This window comes from Cuculus canorus, chromosome 18 (assembly GCF_017976375.1).
Source record: "Cuculus canorus isolate bCucCan1 chromosome 18, bCucCan1.pri, whole genome shotgun sequence".
Classification (NCBI taxonomy): Eukaryota; Metazoa; Chordata; class Aves; order Cuculiformes; family Cuculidae; genus Cuculus; species Cuculus canorus.
In genome coordinates this window covers 12,799,309-12,814,845 of record NC_071418.1, presented here as the reverse complement: position 1 = coordinate 12,814,845, position 15,537 = coordinate 12,799,309, and the positions used below count along the sequence as shown (strand labels likewise).

General features: G+C 41.1%; 1 protein-coding gene across 1 annotated transcript in view; it reads right to left on the bottom strand.

Moving 5' to 3' along the window:
* Positions 1–441: 441 nt before the first annotated feature.
* Positions 442–15,537, bottom strand: part of LOC128854036 (uncharacterized) — a 282,274-nt gene continuing 267,178 nt past the window's right edge. The window contains exon 8 of the mRNA XM_054083674.1: positions 442–518. Coding sequence (XP_053939649.1) covers positions 442–518 — 77 coding nt within the window. The remainder of the gene's footprint in view (positions 519–15,537) is intronic.

Below are 15,537 nucleotides of genomic sequence, written 5' to 3'. Positions count from 1 at the left end.
TAGTTATGGATGGACATAACACATTCTGTAAGAAAAGGAGCAACAGCATCTTACTTCACTGTAAGTCCTGTTATTTGAAGACAATTCTTAACATTCCTTAAGTTTTTTGCAACGCCAGTGCCAACAGTGGAGGGCCCAGCTACATAAAGAACCAGTCAGTAGCCCACTGGGCTTCCACCCTTACCTGTTTGGGTCTTACTGGGATGATGCTGTCCCTCCTGCTCCCTGCTGCGGAGGAGGACTTGCCCCTAGCTTGGCCGGTACCTTGCGCTGGGCTGGCGCCGGTCAGAGTCCCAGCGGCAGTGGCTGGATCCCGCTTTAGGAGCTGCTTCTGTTCTTGCTGGCGGGAAGCGTGGAGGCACCTCTCGAGGCAGGTACGGGACGTGGCTTGGCTGCTTGCCCATTAGGCAGGCACACGCTTGCCATTGCTGCTGTTGGGAACTAGTGCTGGTGGACGTACTTGGTACCGGTACCGGCAGGTTGGGGCTGGCTTAAACTGGTCTTCATAGGTTCTGGCACTGCATTAACAAAAAAAAAAAAAACAAAGCCAAAAATTGGTTTAGCATCAGAAATATCATGGGGTTTTACTTCTATAACTGAGTGAAAAGACAACCTTTTCAGTCTCCCAAACAACAGCTTGGGCAAAACATGGACATGTAAAATATGTAAAGTACATTCTAACTAAAACAGTGTACACCCAGAACTTGGGGCTAGTTTACCATGTATGGAGCCTCCTGAAACATTTTTATACAACAATTTTGATATTCTACATCTAAAAGAACCTCACTTTGTACTGCTGTAAAATGTGTGTCCCAGAATACAGCTAATAAAAAGCCTCACACCCAGAGACCCGCAAGAGCTACATGTCTGTGTTAGCAGTACAACCCTTTTCTTGCACGCTCCGCTAATCCAGGCTGCATCCCAAGTCAGCCACACCACACATATCCGGTACCGACTGCAGGAGGGACGAGAGCAAGAAGACTGAACAGTTCGTATGCACACAGTCAAAGTTCACACCACTACTCCCATGGCTCCGACACACACAAATGCATGTGCCTGGGTGTTTCCACTGATACAATTTAGGCACACCACCTCAGAAGAAAAAACATTGATTTACTATCAATTCTAACGGGAGAGCACCCTCAAAAACTTCTTAGAAGTTTTCACTGCCAGCACTTCTAAGACATCTTGGATTGTTGTCAAAACAGGATGTGGAAGAACACTTACCCTAAATCAGTAAATAAAGGCCTAGTAAATAAAAGGACAGCTAGAAACAACCATTGCTATGCTCAAAAAAAGAAGTTTGTCATGTGTAGCAAGAAGCATTCAACTTCTGCTGCAAAATGGACTACAATGTGTAAAGCACGAATTCTAATCAACACTAGCACTACTTTTAATGATAAAAAGGTTTAGCCTTTCAAAGAAAGGACTAATTGTCCAGCATCTGCAGAGCACATCTGTTACAGGTACCAAACCAGCCCTCCAGCGCACACAAGGACAGAAAGAACGCCTCCACATATCTGCTCTCTGACTAATACATGTACTGTCCAGCCTATAGGATTGGCTGAAGACACCAAGTTGTGACTAAAATTTCCATCACAAAGAAAAAGATTTACATGGTTATTTGTACATCAGTATTTCTACAGAAGTAACACCAGCTTTTCCCTAATCTTGCAAGTATCCCTCCAGCTCATCGCAAGCACATCCAACAAGTGCAAAATCACATCTCGCGTCATGATGCATACGCTATAAATCCAGTAGTCAGCCTTTCTTCAGGCTCAGACACACACAAGGAACTGATCGACTTCCAGAGCAGAAGCAGTGAACAGGCATCGAGGTAGCATCAAGGGCGGGTTCAAAGCCAGCAGGAACCTGGACAAGCAAAAAGGTGCCAGGTTTGCAATGTCCAGCACTTTGCTTCTCCAAGGCTTTTATTCTGAAAGCCTAAACAATTCCACCTAGGCTTACTTCTGTAACAAAAAAAATGAACTTTGAATGTAAACCAATTTAAAAGTATCAGTAACACCTGATAGCAGAGAATAAAACTTCTGCCTTCTGTAGATCTATCACCAACCTTGGAAACAGTTCATCCCAACTCTGACAATTAAAAACGTAGCTAAAAATGTCACAAAATGCAAAATAATTCATTTCAAATATCAAATTTGCATATTCAACACACACATGAAAACTATTTCGTTTCCATAATATAAATCAATCTGTCACCCACGCAATACAAAGTATTACTTGGTTTCAATGGGTCCATTTTCAAGTCCTGTTGACTTTACCTGGTCTTTACAAACCTTGCAGTATAGCCTACAGATTAAGCTGATCCTCATTGATCAGCAGAACCTCTGGAGAAGAATGTCCCTCCAGCCGGCCACGGGCGGCTAATGCACAGTTCTGTGGGTCACCACCTCCACCCTGACCCACCCAGAACCTGCTCGGGCTCCCACATCCGTCCACCCTGGCTTAGGAAGGCTGCACCTTTAGGCTTGTGCACAGATCTAAGGCCCACTGCCCAAATCTGAAATTGCATCAAAAGCCAATTCCTGCTTAGTTTTGCTTTTCTTTGACAAATGGAAAGGATGATTTAAAACAGTGTCACTTTTTGTGTTTCTGAACGAAATGTTTATTTCTGTTTCATATTGGGAGATGGAGACGCAGAAATGGGAAAATTAGAGATCTTGAGGAATTATTATTACTATTACTACTGCTAAGATTACAGAGATGTAAACATTTACAAATGTGACCTCGCCGAAGCACTCAGTACTTCCTACAAAGGATGAAGCTGGGTGTAATTTTCACTGTGGCCACACAATTCAGTAAAAGCATTCCAGATGGCCCTGATCTACCCAAAAATAAATCATATCAGCCAGCAAGTTTCTCCTGCTGGGCTAAGGATTGACCCCACAGAATACCCAAGCAGGCGGCTCGGAGGACGAGGGGCAGGCTAGGCGGACAAGCCGGACAGGGTGAGGACTGCTCCCACATTGCCATCTCAGATCTGCCCATCACACACTGATGTGGCTCCAAAGTCCCTGGCCAGCGGGAAAAGGCTGGAAGGGAACGGCACGGCAACTGGGAGAAACCAGAGCCTTCTTAATTTGCTTATTTTTTTAAGCTGAGAAGTTATTTTTTCTGTGGAATTATGAAGTGTACAAGGGAATGAGAATCACTGACTGGCACAACATCTGTGGATGTCACATGCTTGTCTGGCCCTGTGATTTTCCTAGGGAGTATAATTACTTGAAAACATATTTCATGAGAGCAAGGCACAATGCTTTTTAAAAAGCATTATCGTCTCAGTAGTGTGTGTATATATATAATGCACCTGATACTTCTAGATAGGTGCACATATAAAAAGAAACCCCATGGCTAGTGACAAAGAACAGACAACACTTTCTGCTTTAGTGCAAATTAACAAAGCTGTTTCTTCACAGAGGCTTGGTCAGAGCAACTCAATTTCAGAGTTAGAAACAATGTTTCCCTCTACATATCCCAATCATTGAGGAGAAAAAGAACAAAGAAAACCAAAATATCAAACACACTGTACTTTCCAACAGAAATATCTGCATATTATTACTAGTGGTTTTTTTCTCTAATCGACACAGCACAAGTGGTTTTTATTTTGTACATCAAAATCTCTTTGACCAGTTAAATGAAAACTCTTGCAAGAATACTGTGTATACAAATCATGGTAGGTGGGTTTCAACCCCTCGGATGGCAGGGAATTGGAACTGGAACACAAACCATTCTAAGATTCTAAGGAAACAGCCATTTAATTACCCCATTGACAGGGAACAAAGCAAAAAGAGTGAACAGCAACACAGGAACAGGCTCAATTCCCAAATTCCAGGCTAGAATTTAGGTTTCAAATTTACACTTTGAAAACAGCAACAACGTTTGGAATGTATGTTCATACATTACAAAGACAGTACGACTATTCTTCAAGAAAACTCAACACCTATTTATGAAAGTCACCTTCAGCAATGTTTGACATGCATGGTGAGAAACACCAGCCCTTCCAAGTTAGATTTCTTAACTATGAATTGCCACACGATATTTGCTCTCAGGGGTCTTTAAAGATCATTTAGCCATTCCCCTCCCTCCAATGGATGCCTTATGAGACGCCGGCTCTCCCTTGCAGAATACACAAGGGACGAAGACGGACAATTTCAGCAACCGGCAGGCTAAAAAAGCACACCAGGCAGCACCTTCTCCACGCATTGCGGCGGTGCCCGTGGTCAGCGGGGGCTGCCTCCAGCGCTGACGCTCTGCGCGCTGTACATTTAATCAGCCCCAGGAGCCAACCTGCCAATCTACAGAGAGCCCCCGCCGGCCCCCAAAGGAGCAGCCTGTCCACCCCTCCACCCTAAAGAAACACCCTGTCATGGCTCATGGCATGTGGGCAGCTGCTCAAAATCCAGAACCGAAATGAAGCCTCTATGGCTAAATTTGCTTTAATATTTTCAATAATGTTTTTAGCATATGGGGGAAAGGATTTAATACAAAGCGATTTTCACTACTGGCACATGATTAAAGAGCTAAAGCAAAAACATTTAAGTAGAAAGCCTCTTGCAAAAATACAATTAAAGGCATAAAATAAAAGCCTTCAGACTGCTTGCTCTTAAGATGTTTGTGATGGGTATCTGCTTATTTTACATCCTGAGAGCTGTACATACGCTAAACAATGAGCTTGCTTGTAATAATTATCAGTACCTAATGGTATCTAAACTTCTTAATCCAATTTCACCCAAACAAATCCAATAATTACTCCATATGCTTCTTGATGATTAAAATCTTGGGAATCCCAACTGCATAAAAAAAGTGTTACGAGCAATTGTAGGTGGATTTTATTAATATAAAGAATAGGATCAGCCTAACAGATTTCAATTACAACAATAGCTTTTAAGTACATTTCTATGACATAAGGAAAGAACATGCATAAATGAAAGAAACTGGTTAAGCCACATAATACTGATTTATGGCAGCTTTTTCCTTTCATTCACCTCATTAACATTTCTCTATATTTCAGAATCCCTCACTCCCTCACTATAAAACTTTTATTTCTAAAGCCTTTGAGGACCAGACATTCCAGAAGACAAACAGTTAAACCCAGAAACGCATTCTTGGCTGCTACTGTGACAGGATTTATTTACAGCTTCTATTAAACACAGCAGCTCCATTACAAAGTGCTGGATGTGAGAAGAATTTTTGATTATACAATGCCAATGCCTCACTGCGTTAAACATATCATGCCAGCGTATTATTTTTTTCCTTCAGCAATTCGTTCAGGTCATTGTTTGATGGGTTTATGAATTCATTACAGGAAACAGATGGATCCCATAATTCAGAGCTATTCTCCCAGCCAATCATATGGGCAATTTTTTTCTTCATCTTGCTCCCCCCTCCAAATCAACCTTAATGAAGCCACTTCCTCCATGTCCAATTCCCCGCACAGACACACAGTAGCGACAACTGGTGCTTATTAAAGCAGCCTCCAAACACTAAAAGCTTTCAAAATACAGCTGAACAGGAGCCTGCTCCTACACAGCAATCCTTGTGAAGTCACAGAGATGAGAACTTACCCAAGTCGGGCGAAGAGAACCAGAGAATAAAGGATTGTAGTGGGCAAAAAGAGATGTCCTCATTAGTAAGAAATCCATTTTTAAATGCTGAAAAAAGTCTTTCTTTAGGAAAAAAATGCTGCCCCCCCAATTTACTTTCAAAGGAAGAATTTTCATTTAGCAAATTACCTCCTTTGTCTACTAAGCACTGGCATTTACCCACAGTGACATCTACTGGCAAAAGTGAAGGAATTTCAGCGAACTATTGCATAAACCCCTACTTCCTAATGTTTCTGTACAGAAGTGGGTATTTCTGTCCAGATTTTCCCTTCCCCAAGCACACAAACTTCCGGAAAACAAACTTCTGGAAAACAAACCTGCAGAAAAGTTATAGTCTAAAGCTAATTGGAATTCCAATATTAGTTTTCAATAATAGTAAAGGCTTTTAAAACATAATCAGTTTGAGATCAATGCCCACAACTCACGGGTAAAAGCACAAATATGTTTTATCATGGCCTTAGAACCTTCATGTTATTTTAAGGGTGGTTTTGATTTCACACTAATTCCTGAATATACAATTTCTTAGTTTTAAAGAACAAATAAAGTCTTTTCCTGGTTTAACTATTTTCCTCCTCCATTTGACCTCCTAACTGACCACAGCACCTCTGCTGTTTCCTGTTCCAGATGTCTCCTCTCCACCTCCTTCCCTTGTTTTTCGCAAGGTTTCCTGCCTCTTCCCAAATCTTCTCACATCCCGCTTCTACAGTCTCTCACCATAATCACGCCCCTCTACAGACTCCTCTCATTGCTACCAACTGAGAAATTCTGTATCAAAGAAAAGAGAGTAGAAATATTTTGGGGAAAATTAATGGGAATTACCAGGAAAAAGTAAACAAATTATAGTTTCATAAAACATAGAATAACGAAGGTATTTAAATACCTGACTTAATACATTTTAAACTGATACCACTTTATTATTGATGGAAACACATACAATATCCAGACAACGTACAGGCCTCCTGCAAGAATTAAGAGGCCATGGAAACAAAACCTCTCCAGATCACTAGCACGAAAGCTTGTGACCTGCTTTCTCTTCGTCCCTGTGCCTTCTCAAGTAATTCCACATTCTTTCCACATATTTCCATACCTACATTCACACTGTTTACTCTGTTTCTCTTATTTTTTCCTCTTATCTCTGCATCCTAGAGTCCTGTGAGCATACACAGGTTTCAGTCTTGTCCCAATAAACCCACTGCTGTCCCCACTTGTTTTAACTCTGCCCCTCTCCTTCACCTCTCAGCCCAACCAGTGTCTGCAAACTAAGCTGTGAGAACTTCTGAGGTTCCTAACAGTATTTCCTTGACTAGAACCTGTTGTCTTAACACATGCACTTCATCAGAGATGATTGAGATGGCCGTGCCTTCCTTGAATCTGTCCCTTGTTAGCCCTTAAAATCTGTTCTCATCTCCTTCTGTTTTTCTTCCTAATTCATTTAACTACAGGCATTGCTTTCTCAACTGTTGACTTTATGCAAACATCTGAAATAGAGAAACATTCAGGACTTCATCCACTGTCTACCTCTCTCTATTTTGACTCTAGAGCAGTACATCCACCAGACCAGCTGACTCCTGACACTCACTTGTTCCTCCCATTGCTCAGACTCAGGCATCTGCTTCAGTTCAAACAAATTCTACCTGCTTTCTCCCATTTCTTACCCGCATCCCACCACCCAGAGCACTCTCTACACATCTTAACTTTGTAATGGTTTCTGACATAATATTCTTACTAGATATTGTCATAAGCAAATTGAGAAAATGTACACTAAATGTAAAATTGGTTGAAATATTCTCCGGGAGAATCAATGGTTTGCTGTCAAAACAGAAGAATGTTTCAGAATAGATTCCACGGGGACTTGATCCGAGCCTACGCTGTTCAATATTTTCGTTAACTACTGGATGATGGACTAGAGAATATCCTTATTAAATCTGTAAATGACACTAAACTAAGGAGAAAGAGGATGGGGGTGATGGGATTGCTGCGTTATAGGATCAGAACTCAGCAATGATAAACTGGAGAAGTGGTGTGAAAAAAGCGATGGCAATTCCATAAGGAAAACCACATTACGCAGGAAGAATTAAATGCAGAACAGCAAACATATCACCCCACAGCAGTTCTGCAGAAAGAGATGCTGTATTTTAGCAGATCACAAACCCAAGAGAAGCAAACAGATCAGGCTTCTGTAAAAAGACAAGTGTTGTAACAGAATAAATAACCAGATACAACGCTCCCAAGTAACCCTTCTACTTCAGTTTGCCGCTCTAGAGCCTTCACTAAGGCACTGCCTGCATCCACGGTGGGCCACCTCTCCAAGAAAGAGCTGGACCACTTGGGAGGAGCACAAAGAAAACAGAAATCTAGAAACACGAACTACAGACACAGCAGGCAGAAGGCAAAGAAGCAGTTGAGTCCAGAAGACACTGAGTATACAAAGCAATTTAAAAAAAAATGCAAAGGAAGAGGAGGAAATAATATCCTCCACCCCACCGTGAATAAGACAAGGCTTGCTGGGTTTAAATAGCAGCCAGGGAGACCGAGATTTAAATTTTTAACAATAAGGATGATTAAGCACTCTCTGCAGATATGATACAGGTTTGGTGATCTTGTCTCAAGGCAAAAAGGATGGAACAGGTGACTGCTCGAGAAACTTTCTAGCATTATTTTCTACAATCCTACACATAAAATGGAACTCCAAATCCAGCTTACTCAGTGCTCCCACTTCTCTCACCCATGACAAAGAAATCACTTCTGTCATAGGCCAACTCTATTCATAAATTCAACTTCTTCCTTAAGAACTGGAGAACCTCCTAATAAAAACCCAGATCTTTGTGTAATTCAGATACCAGATTTTGTGTCCCTTTCTTGAACCGCACATACATGCTTTTCTTTCAGATCTGTCAGCAGAGATGGTGCCAAATACTTGTTTTGAAAGAAAGAGAGAAAACCTGCTTTGTGTGATTCAACGTGTATTTTTAAGTTTTCTTCAATCCTGCTCTACATTACTCAGGTCGGTTTCACATGCAGCAGTCTGGTGAAGAATAGAAGTACTTACAACAGCTTCTAATATTTTCCTCACTGCTCTCCTCCATGTGAGCGCTGATTATAATTTCAATTTTAAATTCACAATTAATTTTTAATTTAATTTTTAATGACACAGCTAATTAGGTTGATAGGTTGTCATCAACAATAGATTGATAATCCAAAGCAAATATGATGCTCTTTCACTGCAAGTCAAACTCACTCATGTTTATTGAAGGCTCTGAGGGCACGCTCAGGGGTTTACCATGGTCCAGCCGATGAACAGAAATGGAACCACATACATCAGGCCTCTAAACTAAAGTCCAAGCTACAAATCAAGATTCTGAGTAATCGAACAGTTAAATTATCATAGCTATATCCCTTCAGGACCTGAACTGGTAACAGATGGTAACTTTCAAGATGTAGCACTTTGTCTGTTTTCTTTCAAGTGATACTTCTCCAATTTACAAGCGATGTGAAGCCGCATGTATGAATCCTGGTAATTCAAATACCAAAACTAATCAAGTATGTTTCTCCACACACATACTTGTCCAAATACGCACCCACTGTAAAGCAGCACCAAATAAATAAATAAATAAATCATGCTAGAAGGTGATCTCTAGACCACATTTGTCCTGAAGCCTCTGACATTTCATCTACCAACTTATAGCACATTTTATCTAACCTGTCATCATCCATTTAACTCTGAATTCAGACTCCGATAAACTCTATTCCCACCTCCAGAACAGGACACAGTGACATTAGAAAGCCAACTTGTCTATTAAAAAAGGAAAATAATGAAGCTGTTAGACGTTTTTAATCACTCATGTTCATAAGATCAAGAAACCACAGCATCAAGATCTGTCTGAAAAGGACAGAGGGAGATATGAGGGATTGCTGAGATGAATTAGATTGTGCAAGAAGCTCCCACTCTACACCAAAGTGAGAGGGCAGCTCTGAACGGGGACAGGGATTGCTCAGCCAGCAGTCAGAAACATTGGCAGAGTTTTTTCAAGTTTCCAATGTAAGACTTTCTCTTCACAGTTACAGAATTCATGGCTTATATTCCTTCCCAGAGTAATGAGAAACATCTAAATCCCACAAACTAATCTTGAGAAGACCCACCTAGGAAACACACACCATGTTGCAGCCCACCAACAGGACCAGAGGCTCACACACGCACAATCCCAACACTATGGATTTACCATTTTACATATTGGGACTGAGTCACACGCAGGACTTGTCACAAGGCTTTCTCCTCCTCCTCCACCTCTGCTCTCATCCTCCAAACCCTTCCCAAGGGTTGCTCCAGGCAAAGCAACCCTACTAGTAACTACCCCAAACAAGAGTCAGACAAGACAGGAAGCAGCTCAGAGCTAAATTACACAATGCTAATGCTATCATCACCATGGTAATAGTGGGAAATCCAAGCATGTAATAACAGATTAAAGAACTTCACATAGAGCCACTGAAGAAGTCTGGGCAGAACCAGGAATTGAATCCTTTAACTTTAAGCTGACTGTGTGCATTTAATCTCAGTAGATTTTTTTTTTTTTCCCCCAGACACAGCTTTCATACATAAATGATTTTTTTTTTTTTTAATAAAGCTACCAATGGTGCTAAGTCATCATACTGGCCACATTTTTTCTCTTTTTTTCAGCGGGCCACTTCCAGGCAGAGTGAACAGTAAATATTCCTTACCGTGGAAACCCACTCGTTGTTAAACCATTTACACAAACAGATAAATATGAAAATTCACAGTAATTAGTATGTTCATAATTAATGACACAATTAGGACTAATCTCAGAGTTGATTGGTTTATTGCATACAAGAGCCAAAATTTAATTTGCACCTTGAATAACGATGTTCCTACAGGTTACAGTGCACACAAGCAAGCCTTGAGATTTGTTGAAAACAATATAGCCAGCTGGGCATTCTGATGGATCACCATCTTACAGGTTAACATGCGCTTTTTTATTCAACTAATCAGAGACAAAAATCCTATTGTAAACTAACCTGTGCCTTAGAAGTGATTAATGCCCCTACAGTGTCAAAGAAGTGCTGTTATCACCAGCCCTTTTGCAGCAGAGTCCATTCAGAGTCCAGAGGACCCAGCTCACCTCTCAGGGCTGCTGAGGTTTTGAGGACATGCTGAAGGCAGCTCTTCAGTTGGGGCTTGAAGAGAAGAATCACAGCATAAATGCTTCCAGTTTCAAACACTTAATTGGTTGGGTACCGTAAAGAGATACCTCAAAGATCCATTTCCATCTTGGATTGCCTCTACAGAAATCTACTCAGCTGCAGTATGTAGCACATAGGTTATACAACCACAGAATCATTAATGTTGGAAAAGAACTCTAAGCTCATCCAGCCCAACCATCAGCCCAACACCACCATGCCTACTAAATCATGTCCCAAAGCACCACACCTAGATGTTTTTTGAAGGCCTCCCGGGATGGAGATTCCACCACTTCCCTAAGCAGCCTCTTTCAATGCTCCATCACAAACCCAGAACACTTGTGCTGCACCCGTGGGCTGTGCATGCAAGGTAGATGGCTCCTGGAGAGTCAGGGTGTCCCAAACACAGTCAGTGCTACCAGCCCAACTGCTAATACCAAGCATTCATGCTCTGACAGTACAGCCTCTTTTCCCACTTTGAAATTAAAGCTGGAAAGAAGGTAAGGACTCTGGCTGGTTTTCTGGAATGGCTGGAAATTGCCAGTGTGTATTGATGGATCAATACCTTAACATGTGTATAGTGAGATCAATGCATCCAGGACACATCAGAGCTACTGAGTGTGTAGCCTGCCTGGCACATGTGCCTCAAATCGATAACCCAGGGATGCCGCAGGCTCACAAAGCATGTGTACAAAACCTGTATCATGCTTGTATCAAACCCGCACTGGGTCTAACACAGCCTGGACACACCAGATTAACTCAATGTGCATAAAGATTTTTGTTCTGGAAACCAGAAATACAGCTTCTCCAATTATTTATGGTTTGGTTTTTTGGTGTTTTTTTTTTTTTTTTGGGGGGGGGGGGGGTATGCGAGGGGAGCAGATTGCATTGTTATTTAACTCCTTTTAGACATTTCTGTGGAAGCACGGTGTTGACTGCTTGCAGATTACAAGTCTGTTAGTGAGATACCAAGTATAATTTTTACTGACACCGGCTGTGCTGCTGAATTCACGGGACCATGCATACACGTCAAATTGACAGGAGCCTCTGCAAACACAATGGCTTGGCTCTACCATCATGTACATTTATGGTACCAAATGAATATTTTATGTGCAATACTAAAACAGCAACAGTTTTGTGGGCAACTAGTAAAGGGCTTCTGCAATTTTGGCATAACCCTTCCAGTTCACATTCTATCTCATGAGAGAGTATGTTTACAGCACAGTCCTAAAGATAGCGTGGATATATCCGAGCTATTATTTTAAATCAGTCAGCATGAATAACTGAAGTAGTGCTAACAGAGTCCCGCATGGACCAGCCTCCCCTCTACCCCGGGATGTGCATATGGACATTCCAAGTCTTGCAGAGCATCACCCAGAGAAACTGTGTACGTAGCAAAGTCAATCAAAGCTAAACCTGAAGTATTTTGGCCTTCAATTTCAAAGCCTCAACCCTTACCAGGTTAACTGAAGATGTGTTCATTTATATATTTGACAAAGCTATTTTGAGAAACAATGCTTTGAGGAAGTAGGTTCTTAGAAACATCCAGAAACCACTGGGACGTCGCTACCACGTTAGGAGACTGCACCTACAAAATTTCACAATTTTTTTTATCTAGAAAAACGTTTGGGGATCTACATCCTATTCTGGATGCAGATCTTGTACTGGAAAGACAAACAGCCCTATGGAAATATCACTCTTTTGCCTTCAGAAATGAGCAGCTGAAAAAAATTTGAAGCCCAAGAATAAGAATGATCCCTTACTCAGATAAACCCAATTAAAGTCATCCTCTAGAGAAAAAGCAAACAAACAAACGACTGCTTAAGTCTGCATACTGATCTAGAAGGGAAAAAAAACCACACTAAACCGAAAATTTGTATTTCAGTTCTTTTGATACTTCCTCTTCAATCTAAACATGACATTTAATATGCAGATGAATGTTTTTCTGAATGAGTTTCCCAAAGGCAGCCTCTTCACTGGCAGCTTTTTATTTTGAACTAAGAGTTCATCTACCTGATAGCAAAGCCTGGGGAATCTGAAACAAACTATTCATTTCAGATTCACCAGACTCTGAAACAAGCTCTTCATTAATTCAGTTTAAGCTGAGCAGATTTTTTATGTCTCCAGTGCCTTCGTGCATTAATGCCACATACGAAAAAGCAGGATTTAAATTATTCAGAAACAGGAAGAAAGCAGTTCCAGCAGTTTCCAGACCTCCTCCTTTTCAGATCCTGCAGGAAGATTTCCTAAATAAAAGCAAACTAAGATCTGACTGGGATTCTGCAATCGTTTCACTACAGCCAAGATGAAGCCAAGGAAAAAAGCTTAGTTTGATGTGTTGAACACAGCCCGAGAGAACACTCCTTTGTGAGAAGGGCACAGCCGCAGCAGGTCCATTAATGACCCAGTGTTCCTGCGGAAGCTTTCCCCTCCTCCTTGCAATGCAGCCTTGGCTTTGGTGAAGGTTGAAGCCACCAAGTTCATTGCAAAGCCCAGGCCCAGAGAAAAGCAGGGAGCAGAGAGCATCCATCTGCCGGTGTTGGTCGCCCTGCAGCGGTGCCACTTTTGCACAGGGTGGGTGTTTGTGTTGTTCGAGATGACGGCTCTGGGTGATCAGGCTGTCACCATAGCAACTTCCAGCGGGAACTCGCAATGCACCCAAACGAACTCTGAGCTAAATTAACTTATTGCATGTCACCAGTGAGAAATGACTGTTCAGAGGTAATTTTCAGTACTAATATGTAATAGAGTTAACTCTCTAAATTGAATTAAATTAATTAAATGCCACTCCCAGTAAATCAGATTCTATTACATGAATGTTAAAAGAAATTAAAGATGTTTTAATAAAGATTACTAATAATAACTTAATATTATTACTCCATTTTAATTCCAAGAATTCTGCTCAGTTTGTTTTAGACACATCTGCCCCTTAGTCGGAAGGAATACCTAATTACTCCACATACATCACACACGTGTAGCTCATATAGAAATGATAAGACTCATCCAAGAGAAGTAACACTAGCATTATAAGGACTGTTCACCTGTAAATACAGCTTGAGTTAATAAGTGACACTAACATTTTTCTTTCCCACACATACCTAAACTTTTGGGAAATCCCCACACCTTCAGCGACTGTGTTCAGTTTTTGAAGAGATTTATTTCTGCTTATTGCAGGGGTTTTTTTGCAGTAAGTCCAAATGCAAAGAAAGAGGAAGAGACCAGGCCTGCCTAGGCAGGCTCTAAAACAAACAGCTCTTTAGTGGCTTTAAAAATATATTATTATGGTTTTGATTTTTTAAGTAGTTTCTTGCCTTTTACAGTAGGACAGTCTGCTAGGAAACAAACCTGAGATGCCCCCAGTTCCCCATATAAATAAAGGGCAAGTTATAAATGCCAACCGATGGTACTAATTCTGTCCTGATGACCCTGACTTTACCTTTAGTTTTTGTTGAAGACTTAACTAAAATAATTCAGGCACAAACAGGCCCCACCAAACACTAATCATCCTCCAGTATTACAAACCCCACCACTACTTTGTTTTTCTAAAGGAACTTGGTTGCTGCAGGAAGGCAGCTGATAACAGCAGGGGGAGCACAGGGTACTGACAGACCCACTGTGGGCTCCAGGGACACCCCCGCAGCAGCCCCAGTACCAGCTGCAGCTCCAGCTCTCTTCAACACCCACAGGGAAGTCAATGCTTCCATTAAACGAATATGGTAAATGAGTATTAAAACTTCTTCTGAATCTAAGTTGAAAAGAAGGCAGAAAAGCATTAATCATATAATCATGGAATTGTTAAGGTTGGAAAAGACCTCTAAGATCATAGAGTCCAACCTTCAGCCCAACACCACTGTGTCTACTAAAACATGTCCTGAAGTAGAACAAGGGAAGCTTTACAACACCCCATTTGCATACCAGGTATCAGTAAAACAGGATTCTGGATTTAAGAGTTCGTTGTTACTATGTATTGAAGTCATTATGCAGAAAGTCTAAGTTAGAATTACATTAGTTTTAAAGTTGTGCCATAGTAAAGCATCAATCACTGTCTTCATACTCGTAACTGTATTTTAGTAATCAAAAGACAAAACTGGAGAAATACTGTTCATGCTCACAGAATTGACTTAGTTACCCTAACACTGCATAAAAGTATATCCGAATTGACACTATAAACCAGCAAGTGATAGTACAAATACCTTATCTGAAATATAAGTAATTTAGTATTTTGGAATCTTTAAAACATTTTCAAACTGAACTTTAAACTTGATAAAGGTATTACTACTATACCTTCTCAAGCGTTTTAGAACTGTGTCAATAAAGAAAACCATCTTTACTCTCTACTCACCTTCCCTTTATTGCTTTTCTTTTTGGAACACAGACAAGCCATACTTCTACGGGTGAAACTGATGGGATTCCACCACTCTGTTTGATGCTTATGCCCCAACACCAGCCAACCATGACAGCTCTTCAAGCTGGAGCAACTTTCACAGCAGAAGTCTCTTTCTTGAGGTGGGAACGACTTAGCTTCCCAGTGACAGCTAAGCACTTAAACACAGCCCTTGCAACTACTCAAACACAAAAGAATAATCACAAACTCAACAAATGAGTTTTAGGAAGGATCTTTTCCAGATGCCAAGAAAAAGCCTCCAAAGCTTTTTGAAATAATCTATTCTGGATAAGCCACAAAGTGAACCCAAATGAGAAACCCAGCCTCTGATGC